This window comes from Panonychus citri, unplaced genomic scaffold (assembly GCF_014898815.1).
Source record: "Panonychus citri isolate SS breed McGregor unplaced genomic scaffold, ASM1489881v1 Contig00104, whole genome shotgun sequence".
Taxonomy (NCBI): Eukaryota; Metazoa; Arthropoda; class Arachnida; order Trombidiformes; family Tetranychidae; genus Panonychus; species Panonychus citri.
Genome location: NW_026515509.1, coordinates 1387994 through 1409944, shown reverse-complemented (window position 1 = coordinate 1409944; position 21951 = coordinate 1387994). Strand labels below are relative to the sequence as shown.

Genomic DNA, 21951 nt, shown 5'->3' with positions numbered 1-21951 from the left:
AGATACAAGGGAAAAAATATGATCTTCATGGGAGATTGGAATACTACTTCCAAAATATGGCAAAGAAACAAAAACAGTCAGCACTCCAGCGAAAAAAGAAGAAGGCTAATGGAAAAATGGGTAACAGACTATGAATTGACACCGGTATCCGATGAATTCGAAACAACCTACAAGCGATCGAACAACGTATTGGACATGATATTTATAACCAAAGAAATCAAAAACATCGAGACAAAGCTCGCGGATGACGGCCACTCCGACCACTACAAAATAATATCGAAAATAGAGACAAAAAGAATCAAACAGAAAAGAATACAAAAGAGAATCAAAAGAATAAGATCGTGGAAACTCAAACTACAAGAAAAGAATGAAGGAGAACAAAAAAAGTCAGCATTAGTAATAAACTGCAAGAAAATAATCAATTTTCCAGACACACATGGAAGATGGACTTACACATGGGGAAAAAGAAATAAACTTAAAAGACTAATGAAACAAAGAAAACGAATTATGAAAAGAAACAACACAGAAACAGAGAAACAACAACTTCAAGCAATCAGCAAAGAAATAATCAGAAAAATTAAATCCTTTTCAATTGCGAGAATATTGAATAACACAAAAGACTCAAGGAAACAGTGGAAAACCATAAACGACCATATACTGACCAGACCACCAAGGATTGACTGGGACAGAAAAGAATTAGCAGAGAGTAGAAAACTTTGGCTTGAGAAATTTACAACAGATAAACCAAAATACAGAGACGAACCGAGCAACATAAAAGGCAAACTATCAACACAAGAAATAAAGAAGATAAACAAGATGAAATTTACAACGTCAAGTCTCTCCGCAGACACATTCGACAACCACAATTGGAACCGCTTTTTCAGCATCAATAAAGAAAAGATAATCTCAGTAATACAAGAAATGTTCACAATATCACACATACCAAATGTAGTAACAACTTTGGGTTGTGGCTTCGTGATAAAAAGCGATGGGAAAACAGTCAGAATGGTCAGGTCACCCAATTACTTATATAAGATTGTAGATAAAATATTGACAGATAGACTCCTGGAAGTGGCAGATGATTATCTAATGGTAAACACGCAGTTTGGATTCTGTAAAGGGAAAAGAAGAGAAGATTACTACTATGAATTAATCAAGCACGAAGAGTACGAAAAATCAACAGTGATAAAGATTGATGTGAAGAAAGCATTCGATTGTGTGGACCTAGCCCCAATCTGGGTTCGGCTTAAACACATGATAGACCCATCGACTCTATCGATGATCAAATCCGCATACACGAACCGATGGCTAACATACTACATGAATAAAAGAAAGTACTACATGAAGGATGAATCAAATGTCGCTCAAGGTACCTCAGCCTCACCAATACTCTTCGTATTCGCGCTGGACAAAGTGATAAGGAAAATAAGATCAATGGGAATATTTATAATCGCATATGCCGACGATATGGTACTTCTAGTTGAACCAGGGAAAGAAAACGAAACAATTGAAACGATGGCCAGAGAATTAAAAAAGATCAATTTAGAAATAAACAGGGAAAAGACAGAAGTACATAGACCAGGAGGAAACAGAATATATGAAATAATTGGGTTCACAGCGGCGGGAACTAAAACATCCTACACTAAAATAAAGACACTAGTTGAACAAACCTACACGAGCGAGGTCCAAACGAGACTGTCAAAGAACTGGCCGGATACGAACAAACTGAAAAAGACGATAAAAAAACTATTAGTAACATCGATACTGATGACAAAAATGTATAAGCATATACTGTGGTCAATAGGGAATGATCAGAAAACAATCGAAATGATTAAACTTATGGGCTCGATAACGAACCAATTTCTCAACCGTAGCCAGAGAACAAATCGCTGGATGTACATGGTAGAGGGTTACGGTGATATATTCAAACAAGCACTAATGTTTGATTATCGATGGAAATGGAAAAGGGATGGGGTTAACGAAGAAAACATCAAATGGCTGGATGAGACACTAATACCAATAAAGAAGATCGAATGGCGAGAGATCGACTTGGGGAGAGGGAGAATAAAATACATGACCTTCAGTTGCCAAGGACAAGGACTACTGATCAAGATAGAGAAAAACAACGAAGAGAGATACATCAGATTATCAACGCTAGGAACGGACAACTATTACCAAACGATACTAAATGGCCTGCGATGGATAATCGAGAACCACGGAAAAGACGGAATAACAATAGAATTGGATCAACTAACCAGTAAATATCTTGAAGGAGAGTCCAGATTCGCCAGAGGAATAAGACAAATTTTATCCACGGAAGGAGAATGGACGTATATTAAGCACGCCAACCAATGGACCTGGAGGGAAATCGGATCCTTGGACGTACCTCTTCTGCAACCATGGGATTTAATAACACAAGAGAAAACAATTAAACAAAAAGCCGAAGCTAAAATAAACCAATTGTACCAACAAGGTAAATCACAATTTAACATCTTCAACGTGGACCTCAGAGACAAACTCACCGAAGAAAGAATAAAATTAATGATGAGAATCACGGGTTACAAATACCAATTCAACTGCTGCGATAAGAGGAAACAAACAATAATCCACTATGTTAACGACTGCAACTGGATGGGAAAAGAAATACCGGAACTAAAAGAAATATTCCAAAAAAAGCTAATCCACTGGAACAAAAAAGAAATCAAAATTGTAGAAAAATTCTATTTGAAAATGAAAGAAAAAATCAAAATGTAAGAAAGCGGTTGAATTACATATGACCGCTCAAGAGTAGCACACTGAGGCTGCTCAGTCATATGACGACCGTAAAGGTCTTACATTGCAATAAATTCTGTCTGTGTCTGTCTCTCAGCTTTCTCATCTCTTCCTCTCTCTCTTTGTCATCATTTCTCTTCATCATCAATTTTGTTTGTATCCATTTTTTTTCTCTTCTTTTTTCTGCTCCTTCATTTTCTCTCTCTCTCTCTTTTCTCTCTTGCTCTCGTTTAGTGATTGTGTATATGTGTTGACTGTGTGTTCTAATCTCATCATCTTCATCTTTTTTCTCTTTTTCCATCATCAATTTTGGCTTTTCTATTACACCTCAAACCAGGATCATTTTTTGTATTATTCAGTTTATTTGGAGAGAAAAATTCGCTCGTATTAAATCATCATGAATCCTGGAGATTTAATTCTTGTTACCGGTGCTTCTGGATACGTTGCAACAAGTGTGATTAAACATTTACTCGAAGAAGGTTTCAAGGTTCGTGGAACAGTTAGAAACCTTTCCAATGAAGAGAAAACGGAACCTCTTCGAAAATTGACCAACGCCGATAAAAACCTTGAATTGGTTGAAAGTGATCTACTCAAAGAAGATACATGGAAAGAGTAAGTAATTCTTTTCTTCTTCATCTCCAATCTCTTTCTCTCTCCATCTCTATGTTATATTGCTCTCTCGCTCTTTTCCTTCGCATCATCATCTAATTTGGGCTTGGTTCATCTTCTTTTCTACCTTAAATTTTGTTTTTTTTATTCTATGTTCTGATCGCATACTTATCATTATAAAAACCGAAAACTATCATTATCATCAGAACAAATTAACTTCATTTTCCTCCGTTTCATTGCATGCATTTTTTTTTTCTTCTCTGCTACTTTAATCAAATTAACATCTCACAAATTATCAGTTACACGAAGAAAAAAAAGAGATGCTTCCATTTTGACTTATATTTAGAGGAAGAGAAATGTAACAATATTGTTTAATCCAATAGGAAAATCGGTGAACAACAGATGGAGATGAAAAATCAGATAAGATGATTTCTTTTTCTCAGTTTATTTAAAAGTATCAATAATGGTCACTTATTATCTGTTTATGGTCAATCGATCAGTTTTACCTCATAGTCCACGTCTTCATCTTTATCCTCTATTTAGTGTCCTAATTGCATTTTCACTCCTGCATTTTATTTTCAAAAATGAACGTTTTTTCCCAATTCAACTTATCTCATCTAAACCTTGTCTCTCTCTCAAATACTGTTATTAGTGTAATACAATTTTAAATAGATTTGAATTTGTTTTTTTTTCTCTAATTGATCGTTTTCTTTTTATAACTTTTTTTCCTTCTCTTCTTTTTGGCTTGTTCTCTCTTTTTTCTTATCCCTTTAGTGCTGTCAAGGGTAGTAAATATGTTATTCATGTTGCATCTCCGTTCCCATCGACCATTCCATCGGATCCTGAAGAACTGATCAAACCTGCTGTAGATGGTACACTTAATATACTCAAAGCTTGTGCTGAAGTTGGTGGCATTAAACGTGTTGTCTTAACCAGTTCAATTGTTGCTGTTTACGGTAATTGCGTTTTTTTATCATTCTTTAAACAGTAAATTCTTTTCCCAATATTCTCTCATTTTCCCCTTCATCTCACCCTAATCATACATTTTCCCATCTTTTTTTCATCTCTTTTTACTCCACCTTCTTTTTGTTTTCTCTATGGTTTGCACATTAATATTTCATTCTTATACTTTTTTTACTTCTCTTTCTCCCTCTGTTTGTCTCATGATTTAATAACATTTTCTCCTGTTTTAATTCTTGCATAAATCAATAACATTAATATTTTTTTCCCTCTCTCTCCCTCTTTCTGTCTATATCTGAATGGTGGTTACATAACAGATCCATCTATCCCTCCTCCCAAGGAACACGAAGAGGATAAAGCTTTCAGTGAGGAAGATTGGACCAACATTGAGGACCCGCATCTTGATGTTTACGCTAAAAGTAAAGTTCTGGCTGAAAAAGCTGCATGGGATTTCATCAAAGAATTACCTGGTACGTATTAATAGTTTTACCTTTTCATCTGTTAGTTCAAGAAAAGCAACAAATCAAATGGTCTCTTGGAAAAATTTGGTACCAACAACTTTTTCATTTTCATTAAACTCTCTGCTCTTTATGGATTGTGTGTCCCTCTTAAGTCCTAATCATTTTCATCATAATCATCATCATTATCTCTCTGCCTTTCACTGTCTACTCTTCTCCCCCCTCTTCTGTCATTTAATGACCCTTTAACCTGCCCATTTTAAAGCAAGAATAACATGCAACGTGCTTTAATCTACCTTATCACGCCCTTTTATCTGTCTATCTCTTGTTAAAATTTTCTTGTTTTTCTTCCCAGAATTTTCTCAATTATAAGCATATTAAATGAGAAAGCGAACCATAGAAAGAAAGAGAAAAGAAAGAGAAAGATACATAATAAGTAAACCAGGGATCAATGACTTGGTTATCTCTCTCTCTCTCCCTCTCTTCTTACTCACTCACTCATTTTAAAGTTTATCAAGGTCTTACCTTGAAATAATTTGTCTCTTTTTTATTTTAATGTTTTGAAAATTATTCTTTTAATACTTGTCATCCTCATCATCATCTTAATTGTGGTTTTATTTTGCTTTTTTTCATGACAGACGAGAAGAAATTTGAATTAGTAGCCATAAATCCAGGTCTTGTTTTGGGTCCTCTTTACAGTAAAGTAGTTCCCACCTCTTTGGATTTGGTCCGTCGACTCTTGGATCGAGCTACTCCAGCCGTGGCTAAACTCTGTTTACCCATTTGCGATGTTCGTGATGTTGCTGCTGCCCACGTCAAGGCTCTCTCAGTACCTGAAGCTGCTGGACATCGACACATAATTGTCACCGACTCTGTCTGGATGAAAGATATCGCCATGGTGTTACACAAAGAATTTAAAGCTCTTGGTTATTCCATTCCCACCGTAGTTGCACCCAATTTCTTTGTATGGGTCTCTAGTTTCATGGATAAAACTTACAAGCTTGTCCTTCCACGACTTAGTCGAGATTTCAAGTATGATACCAAAAGAGTAAGTTACAATCATCACCATGGCCTCCTTTTCTCTCGCTCTCTCTCTCCCTTTCTTTTTTTGCACTATTTATTTCTTTATGTCTCACTCAAACATTCCAATCTCCCTCTTTTCTTTTAAATTTAACGCTTATTAGATTATATATTTTTTCATCACTAAATTATATCTTCTCTCTCTCTCTCTTTCTCTTTCTCTTTCTCTAATGAACTCAATTCGTTTTAGATGACCGAAGTTTTGGGCATCACTCCAACAGATTACGTTAAAACTATCGTTGATAGCGGTCATAGTCTGATTGAAATGGGAGCTGTTAAAAAGCCCAAGAAATCTAAGAAAGCCAAGGAACCTGAAAAAATCGATGAAAATGAAGGTTGGTTACTCTTGGATTGAATTGAAATTGTTATAAATCACAAACAAATAACAAAAAAAGAAAAAGGATATTATAATATATTATAACACCTTCGGGCGTTTTCTTTACAAAATATCGTCATCTTGTCTTATTGTCAATCTATTTTCTTCTTTCATTATTTGTCATCATCTTTATATTAATCCTTCCTGTTTTTGTTTCTTCTTTTAATTCTTTTAGATAAAGTCAACGAAGCTAAAGATGAAAATGGAGTTTCTAGTGAATCAGATTCTGCTGACAAAGCAGCTTCAACTGAAGCATCAGCCACAGCCGCTGTATCTTCATAAAGATAATGATGTTAGAAACACAATCAAAGATGCAAAAAACAATAATAACAATTGAAACGCTGCGCACAAGCTACTACAATTTTCAATCACTTTTCAAATTTCAACACAAAAAACACAAGCAAACAAAAAAATATTCAACTTTTACATAAAGAACCTCCAAGACTCAAGAGTTTTTTTTCTATTATATTAATTAATTTTGAAGATATTAACCTGTCTTCTTGAAAAAAAAATGTTCGATTCTCTATTCCTGCTTTAATATTAATTCCTATTAATCTCACAAATAAGATATTCTAATCTCTCTCTCCAGTCATTTCTAAATGTTTCTACAATTCAATCATTCTATTATTACAAAACTTTTCTACTTGTCGAATTTGTTTCCCATTTTTACCAATTCTTTTTTTTACTCACCATTATAACAATATTCATCTCTCTTGACAGCTCCAAATCCAATGATTCCATAAAACGGAAAAGGAAACTCAGCACAATTATACTTGGAAATACGTTTTCCTCTTTCTCTTTTCCTCTCATCCATTTCTGTCTGTTTATTTTTCAATCGCTTATGATTAACAAAACTATTAACTTTCTATGTTAATAAATGCATCTCTCTCCCACCATAATTAATTAATTGTCATTGGTTCTATCTCTTTAAACCAAATCATTTGATATATTATTTTTTGTTCACTGAAATTAATTGTTTTTCTTTGTCTGGAGTTTAATTATTACAATTTAATATTTGAATTAACAACAATTCTCTTGATTAATAATTTACTTTGTCTCGTTGTTTGTAATTCAAAAGAAACCAAAGGTTATGAAGAGATTCATGTTCCAGCTCTCGAGCCAAAACCTTTCGGTGAAAATGAGGTGAGTAGATTATTCAACATTCTTAATCATTTATCTTCGTGCTTACCCCAATTACATTGAATCACAATATATTCGGTAATATTAAGAAGAAGATCAAAAAGTTTCGATTATTTAGATTTCAATCTTCATTTTGAGTTTTCGCAACTTTTAAATTAACATTTTTGTTTTCTTTCTTCCAGCATCTTGTGCCTATTGATAAATTACCTGCTTATTCCCATCCAACTTTCACTGAATTTAAAACACTCGAATTGAATCAAGAGTCTATTCCTCTGCCATGAAACAAGATGAGAACTTGTTGATTCGTGCTCCTTCTGGAGCTGGTAAAACAAATGTCGCTCTTTTGTGTATGTTGAGAGATTGGTAACCGATGGAACTATTAACGTTGACGATTTCAAGTGTATCTATGTTGCACCGATGAGATCATTGGTACAAGAGATGGTTCGAAATTTCAGTGACCGGTTAAAATCTTATGGTATTAAAGTGGCCGAATTACTGGAGATCATCACCTGAGTTGTGAACAAATTAATGAGACTCAGATAATTGTATGTACACCAGAAAAGTGGGACATTATCACGAGAAAAGGCGGTGAACGTAGTTACACACAAATTGTTCGTCTTATTATTTTTGATGAAGTTCATTTACTCCACGATGATCGAGGTCCAATTATTTGGATTTTTCGGACTAATTCTCGATTAAAATCTGAAAGGTTTAGATTTTAGTCAAATTAATTGTTCTAAATTGTTGAGGACATCTCTCTTATTATTTTAATGAGTTTGAGATGAAAGTTCTAAGCTATCTTGAAATTGAGAATTGGGCTTTTTTTCGAAAAATCAGAAATTAAATACAATATGAAAAAAAATCGAACATAGTTCTACCAAATTCGAAAATTCGAACTAACGAGTCGAATATCAGATAAATATGATAAGCTAACCCAGAATTATAAGCGCTCAAAGTTCCGTAACTTTTCTTGAATCAACCTAATATTTGATCGCAGATTGAAAAACCAATGCCGATTGTAGCACTTTCTTCATCTCTAACCAACGCTCGTGATGTTGCTGAATGGCTCGGATGTAAATCTGCTACTTTTAATTTTCATCCAAACATCCGACCAACTCCACTCGAACTGCACATTCGTGGTTTCAATCAAACACATAATGCCACTCGTCTCATGTCCATGTCCAAACCGGTTTACCAATCAATCGTCAATTCCTCTCCAAACGAGCCGGTAATTGGTTTTGTCCCTTCAAGGAAACAAACACGAGTCACACGCCAAATACACGGATCCTCATTTCAAGACCAATCTACTGTTTCAAGCTCACTTATCTCGAATGACCTTACCCGCTGAACTTCAATCTGACACCGAGCATATTTTAACTAAATCAATTCGTCTCATTCAAGCTTGTGTTGATGTCCTCTCGTCAAATGGTTGGCTAAGTCCCGCTTTAGCTGCCATGGAATTGGCTCAAATGGTTACTCAGGCTGTTTGAAATCGCGATTCTTACCTTAAACAATTACCTCATTTTACCTCTGAAATTATCAAAAGATGCACCGAGAAAGGAGTTGAATCCATTTTTGATATCATGTTAATTGAAAATGATGATGATAGGAATAAACTTCTTCTTCTCGACGATGCTAAGATGGCCGATGTAGCTCGTTTCTGTAACCGTTATCCGAACATTGAATTGAATTATCAAATTTTAGATGAAAATTCAATATCTGCTGGAGATTCTGTTCATGTGGAAATTAAATAGAGAAGAAGACGAAGACGAAGGAGAAAAAGTAAAAAAAGAAATTGGCCCAATAATTGAACCTTTTTTCCCTCAGGTGAGTTTTTGGTTGATTTTTCACAGAAAAAACATTAGGATTGATTGTTGATTTTTGTTTTCTAAAAAAGTTTTTTCTTTAATCCAAAGATTATCTTTTATTTTACCAGAGATTCATTAGTAATTTGTTGCTTTGTTCTGTTCATTAATTAATAGAAACGAGAGGAAAGTTGGTGGCTTGTTGGCTGTTGTGGCTCGAACCAAAATCAAATTGACTTATTTCTATCAAAAGGATAACTTTGGCGCAAAAACAAACAATTAAATTGGACTTTATTGCTCCTTCGCCTGGTGATTACTCTTATACTTTAAATTTTATGTCGGATGGATATTTGGGATGTGATCAGGAATATAAATTCAACATTAAAGTTGACCAAGGAGATCGAGGAATCAAACGACGTGCCAGTGATAGTGATTAATAAATGAAGAGAAATAAAAGTTAATCTGGCTTGTCACCGTGAGATTAATTTGCACTTCGAGTAAAGAGTATTCATTAATTTAACTTGGATTAAACTTGAGTGTATTAATTTGTTTTTTTCGTCATCATTTTCATCACGACCATTGATTATTGTTATCCCACTAATAATATATAGCTCGTCAAATCCAGTATCATTTTTATCATCACAAGAAAAAGTGTTATAACAAACATGACCATTAACATTAATTATAAATAAAGAAAAACATACAAAAGAAACTGTAAAACAAATCACATGGGTCCAAGTTTCAATTTTGGCTTTTCAACGAAAAAAAAATAAAGGAAAAAACACTTTTTTTTAAACAATGATGAAATTCTCTGTCCAATGAACATTTAAACGAAAATCTTAATCAACCAGTAATTGCTTCTTCGATCAATTCATGGCCTCGTTTAGATGGAAAGTTTCGCATAACATTCTGAGCTCTTAAGATCGGCTCGTATTCCAATAGTTGCCTTTGAAAATTGGGATTCGGATGAACACAATATCTTTTACTTTGAACAAGAGCTAAAGCGTGAGGATAACTTAATTCTGAAACATCCATTAGGTAAGAAATAACCAGGGATGCAGATCGAGATATACCAGCATTACCATGAACTAGAACTTTACCATGTTTATTGAGACAATCGTTGATAAAATCTTTTACTTGAGAGAAAAAAGGTATTATCGCTTGGAAAAAATTGTCTGAAATATTAAGAACCATGTATTGAATTTGACCAGGAAAATTGGGTTTGATGAATTTCGATTCAGATTCATCTCGTACACAGATAATATGAGTAATACCATCTTGGTGAAGCTCGTTTATTTTTGACCTTGTCGCCGACGAATAGGGACCCAAATAGATTCCAGGAACAATCTCTTGTCTATCCCGTCTCATAGTATATTCCCAGGTATCCGAAGAATCAGGAGAAGACTGGAAATTTATATTGTTATTACTTTTAACTATATTATCATAAACATTATCCATTGTAGTAGAACTAATATCATCATAACTATCCATAATTAATGTCACAAAGAAGATTAAAACAAAAAAAAAAGATTCAACCGAATGGAAAATAATAAGAAAGGCCTATAGACGTAAACACACACAAACGAATCACTTTAATTGTGAATATCAACTCATAAGTTGAACGCAGTTTTCAACAAGAACAATTAATTGTTCAATTAAACAAGTGACCACAATTTAATGTAAATTCGTAACATTGTTACATTAATTTTAAAAGAAACTAATTAGGAACTGAAAGGTTTTCATTAAGAAAAAATTTAGAAAAGAATAACAATCGAATCAACGACCTCTGGTGTTAGAAAGAAAAAATTTTCATTCCATGTTTTTGGATAAGAAAATTTTTCTTTTCTATGTTGACATTTTTTATTCTCAATAGAATAGAACTAAATTAATTTGATTATTCTTTTCCTTTCTTTTTTATTGTTAATTGTTTTGTTCGAAATTTATTATTGTTTTCTTTTCTTTTGATTAACATTTAGAGCTATTGGTTAGTGAATAGAAATGACTGGTAAAGAGTTAAGATTAGCTGTTGTTTGCTCTTCCAACCAGAATCGTAGTATGGAGGCTCATCAGGTGCTTAATAAGAAAGGTTTTAATGTCCGATCATTTGGATCAGGTAATTGTGTCAAATTACCTGGACCTTCATTCGACAAGCCAAATATCTATGATTTTAATACAACTTATGATCAAATGTATAGTGATTTGATTAACAAAGATAAAACCCTGTAAGTTGATCCTTTTCCCTTCCCTTTGCCTTTCATATTTTTTTTTCTTTCTCATTTATTTCATTATTTTGTTTACTTTGTCGGTTTTCAATGTGAACAATTTATTTTCTCACTTTTAATTAATGTTCTAATTGTTGTTTTCTTTTTTGTAATCCAATCTTTAATTGATAAATTGCTTCTCAAATAGATATACTCAAAATGGTATTCTTCATATGTTGGATCGTAATAGGAGAATCAAATCTAAACCAGAAAGATTTCATGATTGTTTTGACAAGTTTGATGTTGTCTTCACTTGTGAAGAAAGAGTTTATGATCAAGTAATTGAAGGTAATCAATTAAATCATTAACTGAATTCATCAGCATTCGAATCTTGAAAATGGTCCACCTCCAATAATCGGCCAAAACCTTTGCTTGTTAAAAATGGAAAGATGGATTAGTTAAACTCCAATAGAGAAGCGATTGTTTTCTCAGTTATAAATTGTTCTCTTAATTAATTATTCTGATAAATTATTTTCTTTTCTTTTCTCTTTTCTTTATATTAGAATTGGCTAATCGTATTCCTACCGATAATAGTAAAGTACATGTGATCAACATCGATGTCCAGGATAATCATGAAGAAGCGACTATCGGTGCTTTTCTCATTCTTCAATTAGCAGAATTACTTCAACAATCAGATGATCTTGATAATGATATAGATGAATTACTTCAAGAATTTGAAACTAAAGCTGAAAGAAGTTTACTTCATTCAATTGCTTTCCAATGAATCAGACTGATTAAGGATTAATTCTGATGACTTAGTGGTTTCTATTTATTTTTATTTAAAAAAGTTTAAAATATTCTATAATTTTCTTTGGCTCTAATTATTGTGATATAGTAATTAATTTAAATAATCTTGACTTTTCATCTATCAATCAATTTGTATAATGATCATCAGGATATCCTCGTAATCAACACAACACTCAGGTTTCATTTCATCATCAACTGATTAACCCAAATCAATCTGTGATTTTTTTTCTTCAAAATTATTTAACTCCCGAGAAAAAACAAAATTGTATCAACCAATATAAATTGACAACAATTAACCTAATTTCTAAGTTGGTGTGTGTGTGTGTAAAATGATAAATGTTTGAGAATAATTTAATTCAACATTCGACAATTATATTGATAACTATTTTGGAAAATCAATCTCGATAAATTTTCAATAAGAATGAAAAAAAAGTTATTGAATTATATTGTCAAAGTGTTTACACATTTACAAAATTTCACGCGAAAAATTAATCATTAGAATCGCTGATTTTTTCGTTAATTATATATATGTATATATAGGTAATCTTTTGGCTTTTAAATGTTCATTTAAATTACATTATTAATGAGTTATTAATAGATAAACAGGGTTGCACTGAAACTGTTGATATAGTTGATGAATGATTATCGGTAAGTGTTGATGTTGGTTGGGGTGATGAAGATTCGGATGATGATGAAGTAGATTGTAGATGAGAAAAGTCAACAAATGTGTGAGCCAATATTTTACGGATGTCAAGATCTTTACGAGCACTTAAAGCACTTGAAAATAAATTTGATTGGAAAAGTTTCTCTCTCATTGAAATTTGCTCTCCAATGAAACAATGTAATGAGGCAACTTTATGACGAAATGGGATGAAATTTTCTTTCATTTCTTGTTTACAATAGGAAATTAATTTCTCAGTAATTTGAGGACCAGCATATTGATGAGAAAATCCAATTCGCGATAAAATGTTTCCGGGTAACATTCGTCGTCTAGCAGAATCTGAACCCGATTCGGGAGCTGAAGGTTTGGGCTGTTTAATGAGGTTCGACCAGTCAATGTCTAAATCTTCAATTGCTTCTTGATCCAATGGTGAGGCTTTTGGTTTACTTGTTTCTTCATTTAAATTTGATTCTTGAATTTCTCCTTTACCAATTATGGCATCACATTCATCGTCACTAATTGATTCTAAGGCGTCATCTTGAAGGGAAGAACAAGCATCTTGTGATTCAATTGAAATACTATCAGCGGTCGAGGGTTTCATTGATGAAGATGAAGGTTCGATTGAGGGAATCCTATCAATCTCTTTCAATAGTGATGAGGATTTTTCTGTGGAATCAGAAGGAGGTGCATTAATTGATTCTTCCGATGGCATTTCCATACTACAAATTGGACTACTTTTGTCTGATGGTTTGTTTAACATTTCGTCCTCATCTTCACTCCAATCGCTGAAATTTTCATCTGAAACAATGTCTTCACTTTGTTTAACACTTTCTTTGGCATCATCATCAATTAATGAGCTTTTATCAGGTGTAAGATTTGCCTCCATAACATCAATATCTCCTAAACTACTGCTATTACTTATTGGTGACATATCCTCAACTGGAGCTATTGTTGGTTCACTTTTAGATTCACAATTGTCAAACATTGAGGTTCCATCAGGAGAGCCAACAGAATCACATGGAACAGTTGAATTAGATTTTAACAGATCAATGGGTTCATTTGATTTTTGGTCAATTAACATTGGTGAACTTTTTGATTGTAATTGCAACACAGGTGTTGGACTTTTCGGTGCACTTCGGACAATACTTCTAAGTTTAGACCTGGGCGGACTTTGAGAAGGTGTTCGAGCTCGAATCTCTCCTTGAGAGCGACTTGAACATGATTTAGGACTTCTAATTGGACTTCGAACAGGAGTTAGATCTCTACTAATTTCATGTACTCTTTTAACACGAGCAACTCGATCTCTTTCCACAATCCGATGTCTCATGAGTTTTTCTTTTTCCAATTTTTTCATCTCCAACCTTCTATCTCTTTCTCGAGCGGCTTCAATTGCCCTTAATCTTTCTTCTTCTCTCAAACGTCTGGTTCTTTCTCTTTCCTTATCTCTTTGAACCTTGAAACGTTTAGAATCTCGATCATCCACAGGTTTAGGTCCACTAACATGACTCTCCCATTCAGTTTTACGGACTAATGCTTTCCGTTTCTCTTTCTCCCTTAAAGAAACTCGGATGTTACCATGTCGATCAACTTGAACCTGACTACCACTTTCACCAGGATATCCAAGGGCGGGTGGATGTTTCCTATGTTCTTTCATGTCACTAGACAACAAAAGATCAAAATTAAACACACAAATTAATCAAATAAATAACCAAACAGATTAAATTAAATGTAAACAATAATCTAAAAGTCTTTAAATCAGATTCAATAACTCGGACTCATCCAAGTATCGATAAAATGAATTATCGATATTTAGATAGAAAAAAGCGCCAAGTTTAATTATCGAACGAAAATGTAAAAAGAATTAGAATTAAATCCAAGTTATAATGAGAGAAATTTTAATCAACACAGATAATTAACTTTAAATGAACAAATAGAAAATATTATAATATTCAAAAATATTATGATCTATTTTTATGTAACTTAAATAGTTTAGAATTTTTTTCTTAATCAATTTTTTTTTCTTTACTTTTTTCGAATAAAATTGTTGAAGATCGATTTTCTCATGGATCGGATTAATTTGTTTCCATCTTTCTCTTTCTTTTTACTCTTACATTTCTAATCGATCTTAAAGTTCAATCATCTATCGAATGGATCTAAGGGAACTAATCGATTTCGGTTTCTTTGGTTAATCGACTGATTAAATTATCTCAACATGTGATTGGAAATGTTTAATTAATTTAGTTTGTGCCTCTTTAATTGCTCCAATTTTTGTATCAATTTATCAAAGTGATTAGTTATTAACTAAATTGCTCAATCATAATGTTTAAAATCAGACGGTAAGTAAAAAATGAAATCATATTTTCTTTGTGATCTGTTTTGTTTACTTCTTGTTTTTGTAATTAAATTTTTCTTTTCTCATCTAATCTAATCAATAGTAACATTTTGATTAATTGTCATTCATTGACAATCTCATCTCGAATGGTCTCTAACAAGTTTATAACTCTTCTGGAGGAGAAACAATTGATTAAGGACTGGTTACCTCAGAATAAGTAAATAGTTTTTCGGGTTACTGTTACAATTGTTGACTTTAATTTCGTTTATTTTTTATTTACTTCTCAATAGATTGTCAGAAATTAAGAAGCTTTTTGAAACCAAGCAAACAATTTACACTGGAATCGACCCAACAGGCCCTAGTCTTCATATTGGTAATCTAATGGTCATCATGACGATGCTTCATGCAGTTAGACATGGACATCGAGTGATTTGCTTAATTGGTGATTCGACCGCTACAATTGGTGATCCAAGTGGTAAATTAAAGGAACGTGAAACAATTGATAGAAAAACAATTGATTCCAATGCTTCCAGAATATCATCTTCATTGTCTTTCATTTTCGCAAATCACTTGAAATACTTTTGGAAACCTCATCATTCAGAATCAATTCATGAACCAATGTGAGCATTTAATCAATCAATAACTTTAAGTTTCCATTGAACTCAAAGTATCACCTTTTATCAAACAGAATCGTACACAATTCAAATTGGTATAAAGATATTAAATTGTTGGACTTTCTATCAGAGATCGGATCAGCAATCAAAGTTAGAAATTTGGCCCGGAAAAGTTTCGTTGAGGATCGATCAAAAAATTTAACATTCTCACAATTTACTTATCAAGTTATCCAAGGATATGATTGGCTTAGATTGTTTGATAAACATGATTGTCGATTTCAAGTAAGACAAAAAAAACTCACGAATTCTAAAATGTACTAACTGTTGGAACTAATTTTCGGCAGATTGGTGGAATAGATCAAACTCATAATATCGAAGCTGGATTTTCACTTATCCGTAATTCTCGTAATCAAGAAGCCTTCGGGCTATTTGTTCCTCTTCTCCTGGACAAAGATGGTAAAAAAATGGGCAAAACTGAAGGAAAATCCTTGTTTCTCGATAGATTTATCAATTCTCCATATTCTCTGTATAAAGTAAGTCTTAATTGTGAACAATCAACCAAATCGAAATGACAATTTATGCAACTCTTATTTCTCTCCTTAATTACAGACTATCCTTAAATTACCACACAATCAAGTGAGAAAGTTTCTTCAATATTTTACTTTCTATGATGAAAATGAAATTGAGAAAATTATTCAGAAAAGTTTAAAAAATCAGCAAGATTTATACGCTCATGAAAAATTAGCCGATAGTTTAACATTGTTAATCCATGGAGGTAAAGTAATCATCAAGTTTGTTAACAATTTAATCCAAAATCTAATTGAATAACTTTTCATATTTCATTTGAAACAGAATCTGGTTTGAATCAAGCCAAAAGTACAATCAAAGCCCTTTTACATGGTGAATGGTCAGCACTTGGACAATTAACTGATGATGATTTATATCAAGTATTTGGTTCAAACTGTTTGATTCACCACGAATTAATTCCTGAAGTAACAACTTTAATTGAGCTAATTAACAAGGCTAAATGTTTTCAAAATGAAGGTAATTAAAAAGTGACCATCTAATTGTAATCATAATTACAATCTAATTCTAATCAATCACAGAATTGGCGATGACAACAATTGAAAAAGGAGGTATTTTTATAAATAGTAAGAAAGTTACCAATCCTGGTCACTTATTTGACAATAATGATATTCTATCAAACAATTTAACAGCAATTAGAATAGGTAAGTCAAACAATTAACTCTAATCATCTTGATCTAAACTATTTTTTAACTTACATTCAGGTACCAATCGAGTTTATCTCATTCGTTGGCTCTAAATTTCATCATTAAATTAGTTTTTCATATTTAATTTAAGCAAATGACAATTTGTAAATAATCTTAATTGTTTAATTAAAGTTTAATTACAAGGGAACAGACAAATTGTAAAAACGTTGATACAAATCATAGACAAAGTTGTTTAATGATTTGACTTTTTTTTTCTTCTTGTTTTTAAATGTATTGATTTGTATTTAGGTTTTGTTTATTGGTCTCTCTTTGTTGATTTAGCAATATAATAGTAAATGAATAATAATTGTTTTTAATTGTAATTATATATTATTATTAATAACCTAATAACCAGTTCGACCTCCTCCTTGTAATGATATTCTCAATCCGGTTGCTTGTCTATCGATTGCTGAGATGGTACAAATTTTGCATAATTTACCCTTAAATTCAGGTAAATAGGAAGCACTACAGAAGGGACACTTTACTTCCGGTTTACCTCGATAAATTGGTTTATAAGAGTAGCCACAGATAACGAAGGGATTATGTTCATCGTATTCTAGACGGTATTCATCATTTGGATTTTTCTCCGCTAATTGTAATAACTTTTTAACCTGAGCGGCAACATCAGGCTTGGGTCCCAATTCAAGTAACCTTTTAGCAAACGATGCAGCGGTTTTGTAATTTTTCAATTTAAAAAATAGATTGGCTGCTGTCCGAAGGGTCAATATGGTGTGAACAGGCTGTAATTTACTGTGGGTAAAGTAAGCGGCCATTTCACAAGATCGTTTCTGTTGATCTAATGTCTCCTTGGCCATTGCTTTTCGTTCAGTTTCAAGTTGTAATCCAAGAACATACTCTTTACATATTTCTAATAACTGTTTAGCCTCACTGATTTCTTGATCACCTTCAACTACTAAAAATGTGATTTGTAATAAAATTGATCGGAATTTCTCAATCGCATCCACAAATTTACCTGCATGGGTCAGTGAATAGGCCGCTTGAAGACGTTGGAAAAGGTCGGCAAGTTTTACGGGAAGAATTGGTAAACCTCCTTTGGCTCCGGCATCTCTCCAATTACGCTGAGGGTAATTGTACATTGAGGTTAAATAACAAAGTCCAGAATATGCGGTTCGTGATCGAGTGTAAAAGGTTACAACTGATTGTTTCAATGGTTCAAAGTTAACTGCTCCTATTTGATCATTTAACAATCTGAAAGCAGTTTCAAATGATCCAGCGGAGATGTGATCGATTGCAAGTTTCGAATTGTTTAACCAGGATTGGGTTAATGGGACACCATGAGTGGGTGCGACAAAATAACTATCACCACTTTTAGATTCTTCACCGGGTTCAACATCGGGTAATTCTAAATCTGTATCTTCCACATCCCAACCAGCGTCACCTTCTTCTAGGTCTAATTTTTCCTCGGCTGGTTTACCATCACCACTTTCATCCAACATCAAATCATCATCATCTCCCCAACCTGCACCAATAACATCATCTTCATTTATGTCAACCGGAGATGTCAAGTTACCCGCTTTACCCTTGGTAGCGGCCATTGCACCTTCAAAGAAACCTTTGGAAACCGTTAAGAGTGGCCAGTTATCTTCACAATGTTCAATTGGAACTGGAGGTTGTAACAGGTCAGCATTTGGATCGGGTTTAGGTAATTGTTGACTATTTTTCAAATTACGAGCAATCTCATCAGCCTGGTCAGTTAATCCATGGGTAGCAGCACACAAATAGGCAAGTGAAGCTTGACCACAATTTTTAATCATTTTGACTCTTTCTTGAACATCACCAAGGAAAAGAGCAATTTGAAATTGTGCCGATGAATCTTTACGAATCTCGGCAATTTTCATCATTTTCCGAAGCTTTTCCAGGTTACCGGTAATCAAATAGAGAAAAGCGAGTTTGTCGAAATTTTTGATCCTCTGATAAGCCATTTCGACCACTTGATGATTACCCTGAAGAAGAGCAGATTCAGCTAATTTCTCCCAACATGTTTTATCGTCCAATTTACGTGCAGCCTCAGTTGCGATCTCAATATTACCACATTCAAGTGCCAAGGCAAATCGAGTCTTTTCATCTTTAACAAAGTGTAAGGCAACTTCCGGATAACCTTTCTTCTGAAGGTAGGCGATAATTGATTGACCAATTAATTTACTTGTTCGAACCATATGAAGAACTTCATCGTAATGGCGATTAACTAATGCCAACTTGAAACGGAATTCGGTTGAATCAATGGATAACTTTTTGGAAACACATTCACGACTTAAACAGTAAACAGAGTTATCCTTAACTTTAGTTAGATAAATTGGCAAATCAAGAGTACGAATGATACCATGATCACCATTAATGAGAGCATATTTAATATGATTGGCGGTGGTATAAATGAAAACACCAGAATCATCCCAAGTGCCACTTTTAACCGGTGTAGTCTCATTGATTGAACATTGATTGTCAAATTTACGATTAACAATGATTACTGAATTACGCGATAATAGAGCTACATATGACATATCAGCATTCCAGACAACATGTTTAACTCCGGTCACTTTGGCTGTTGCGATGGCTCGACTTTGCTGGACATCGTAAAGGAAATATCATTTGCTGTTTTGATCAAAACTGTTCCAGTTCCAGAGAAAAAGATATCATCGGTTGCAGTGACCAATGTGAGTTTCTTGACCACTTGATTTTCCATGTTCTTAATGCAAACATTTTTATGAACATCTAGAACTGCGAATCGATTACGAGCAACCCAATAAGCTGATGTTCCAGCAAACCTTTTACACTCTCCCATTACTACATTATTTGGATCAATGTCTTTGGGTAAAATGTAAAGATCATGATAAGAATGTTCAATTTGTGCTCCTTGACTCGATACCAACATAGCGTTTTCGGCGGGATTGTAAGAGAGAGTAGAGAGTCGACCTCGTTGAGTTGGTCGAAGCTTCAAGATGGGAATATCTTTGAATGTTGTAAAATCGAGACGACGAAGGTAAAGATCTTTCACATAATACAAGAAATTGCCATGCAAAGTGTAAGCCGGTCTCTCTTTAGCTGTTTTAAATAAGAACATGCCACTATCATGACCAGCGGCTAGAAGATTTTGTGTTGGGTGAGTGGCGATAATCCAGAAACGATCGTGTTCCCTTCGGTAGGTGTGTAATAAGGTTCGCTTGTTTAAATCCCATATTCTTAAACTTTTATCCTCTGAATTGGACACAATCAGGTCAGCTTTTGCATGGAAAACGACACAAGAAACATTATTGTAATGAGATCTACAAGTATCAACTTCCCATCCTTTAGTATCATTAATACGCCAAATTCTGAGGACTCTATCATCAGCACCGGAAACAATTAAAGGTAATGTTGGATGGAAAGTAGCCCAATTAACACCTCTCTCATGTCCTTCTAGAACATGTTTAACAATAGCATCTGACTGACCGAAAAGATCAGTATGACCTGGACCTTTCATTGATTCATCAAGGCCTCCCGGTCCTGGAGCAACATTTTTCTTTCTCAATCCTGAAATATCCCAAACACGGACAGTTTGGTCAAGTGAAGCTGAAACAACAAGATCCTCAGTAGGATGAAATTGAGCACACATTACATAGTGATTGTGACCTGTTAAAACAGAGATACAGGTACGTGACTGCCAATTCCAAATACGGATTGTTTGATCATCCGAGGCACTAAGAATCCATGGATACTCATGATGGAAGAAAGTTGTTCTATTAAAAAAAACCAAAGAGACAAGAAAAAAATATGTAAGTGAATAGCCCAATTAAAGACAGAGGAAGGGTATAAGTGAATTTATAGATTATTCTTGATTTCCCCAATCAATACTAACCTAATGTAATCCAAATGACCAAGAAGAGTGAAGAGACACCGCCTTGTCTTGTAATTCCAAACCTTTATTTTGTAATCATCACCACCAGAGACAAATAAAGGCTGTTGACTATGGAAACAAATACCTCGGACTGGTCCTTCATGTTCATCAAATTTATCAATTAAAGTGCTAACTCGGTAATCCCAGAGTTGAATAACACCATTGTGAAGAGCAGCAAGAATCCATGGTCGTTTGTGATGGAATGATAAACCTTTAACTCGAGCCGATTGAGTTTCAAATTTGATTAAAGGTGCCATATGCCTCTCCTTATTTAGAGGAAGCTTTTCAGCAGATTTGGTCAAAACAAAGAGCATAAATAGGGAAAAATTATAAAAGAAAAAAGGTCAATCTTGGTTTCTCTCCAATTAAATTAAAGAAGAGGCCAAAGTGTAAAGAGAGAGAAGTGAAAACAACTATAAATATGGTAAAGAAAAAAAAACAATTTCTCTCAACGAACTGTTCCTTTCCTAAAAATGTCACAAATGGTAATTAACTTATAGATAAACGTTCAACAGTAATCTACTGCTCCAATTAATGGAAATAACAATCGGAAAGAACAATTAATTAAATAAATTGTGATTAAAAGAAACAAAAATTAAGATGACAACAGACAAACCAGAGAGTCAATAACGTGTCATTACGTGTTCTTTTTCTGCGCCATCTAGTTTTTCGATTCTCAACTAAAATTCGGCTGAATTTTTTTTCGAAATTTAATTAGCAATTAAATTTTAATTCTTCTTTTAGATTATTCATATGATTATGTTTAGTTAGATTTTCTAGATTTTTCCAATATTTTGTTATGAAAGGAATACCAATCATTCTGATCTTCTTTGGGTATTGGGTAATTACCTTGAGGTGAAATCGTTGATCATGAACTCGAGTTGATTGCAGCAAAAATAAAGATATTGGTAAACTCATGATGATTGTTGATTATCCTTTTAATTAACAATTCTAATCACTGATTGTAATTATA

General features: G+C 33.5%; 5 protein-coding genes across 5 annotated transcripts; 3 read left to right on the top strand and 2 right to left on the bottom strand.

Moving 5' to 3' along the window:
• Positions 1–2882: 2882 nt before the first annotated feature.
• LOC128389139 (uncharacterized) lies at positions 2883–7154 on the top strand. The gene is made up of 6 exons (XM_053348669.1): positions 2883–3384; positions 4156–4337; positions 4659–4811; positions 5438–5847; positions 6070–6214; positions 6431–7154. Exons 1-6 carry the CDS (start codon positions 3170–3172, stop codon positions 6535–6537), a joined length of 1212 nt encoding a protein of 403 aa, XP_053204644.1. The 5' UTR covers positions 2883–3169; the 3' UTR covers positions 6538–7154.
• Positions 7155–9808: 2654 nt separating this feature from the next.
• LOC128389140 (serine/threonine/tyrosine-interacting protein B-like) lies at positions 9809–10926 on the bottom strand. The gene has a single exon (XM_053348670.1). The coding sequence runs from the start codon at positions 10689–10691 to the stop codon at positions 10044–10046; it is 648 nt and encodes a 215-aa protein (XP_053204645.1). The 5' UTR covers positions 10692–10926; the 3' UTR covers positions 9809–10043.
• Positions 10927–11051: 125 nt separating this feature from the next.
• On the top strand, positions 11052–12266 carry LOC128389142 (RNA polymerase II subunit A C-terminal domain phosphatase SSU72-like). The gene is made up of 3 exons (XM_053348672.1): positions 11052–11422; positions 11610–11749; positions 11965–12266. The coding sequence occupies exons 1-3, from the start codon at positions 11199–11201 to the stop codon at positions 12183–12185; spliced, it is 585 nt and encodes a 194-aa protein (XP_053204647.1). The 5' UTR covers positions 11052–11198; the 3' UTR covers positions 12186–12266.
• A 2782-nt stretch (positions 12267–15048) lies between these two features.
• On the top strand, positions 15049–17242 carry LOC128389098 (tyrosine--tRNA ligase, mitochondrial-like). Its single transcript, XM_053348619.1, has 9 exons — positions 15049–15205; positions 15305–15418; positions 15492–15821; positions 15890–16097; positions 16160–16348; positions 16425–16590; positions 16668–16859; positions 16922–17044; positions 17105–17242. Exons 1-9 carry the CDS (start codon positions 15189–15191, stop codon positions 17137–17139), a joined length of 1374 nt encoding a protein of 457 aa, XP_053204594.1. The 5' UTR covers positions 15049–15188; the 3' UTR covers positions 17140–17242.
• On the bottom strand, positions 17188–21604 carry LOC128389097 (coatomer subunit alpha-like). The gene is given in 3 exon segments (XM_053348618.1): positions 17188–19685; positions 19688–20820; positions 20940–21604. Coding segments are annotated over 3 exon segments (3741 nt in total). The 5' UTR covers positions 21293–21604; the 3' UTR covers positions 17188–17430.
• Between the last annotated feature and the right edge of the window lie 347 nt (positions 21605–21951).

Excerpts from the sequence above, each read along its gene's own strand:
- LOC128389142 (XM_053348672.1), top strand. The coding sequence starts at position 11,199 with ATGACTGGTAAAGAGTTAAGATTAGCTGTTGTTTGCTCTTCCAACCAG. Across the intron at positions 11,423-11,609 it reads ATTAACAAAGATAAAACCCT|ATATACTCAAAATGGTATTC; the intron begins GTAAGTTGATCC and ends CTTCTCAAATAG. Across the intron at positions 11,750-11,964 it reads TTATGATCAAGTAATTGAAG|AATTGGCTAATCGTATTCCT; the intron begins GTAATCAATTAA and ends TCTTTATATTAG.
- LOC128389098 (XM_053348619.1), top strand. Across the intron at positions 15,822-15,889 it reads GAATCAATTCATGAACCAAT|AATCGTACACAATTCAAATT; the intron begins GTGAGCATTTAA and ends TTTATCAAACAG. Across the intron at positions 16,349-16,424 it reads CTCCATATTCTCTGTATAAA|ACTATCCTTAAATTACCACA; the intron begins GTAAGTCTTAAT and ends CCTTAATTACAG.
- LOC128389140 (XM_053348670.1), bottom strand. The coding sequence starts at position 10,691 with ATGGATAGTTATGATGATATTAGTTCTACTACAATGGATAATGTTTAT.
- LOC128389139 (XM_053348669.1), top strand. The coding sequence starts at position 3,170 with ATGAATCCTGGAGATTTAATTCTTGTTACCGGTGCTTCTGGATACGTT. Across the intron at positions 3,385-4,155 it reads AAAGAAGATACATGGAAAGA|TGCTGTCAAGGGTAGTAAAT; the intron begins GTAAGTAATTCT and ends TTATCCCTTTAG. Across the intron at positions 6,215-6,430 it reads AAAAATCGATGAAAATGAAG|ATAAAGTCAACGAAGCTAAA; the intron begins GTTGGTTACTCT and ends TAATTCTTTTAG.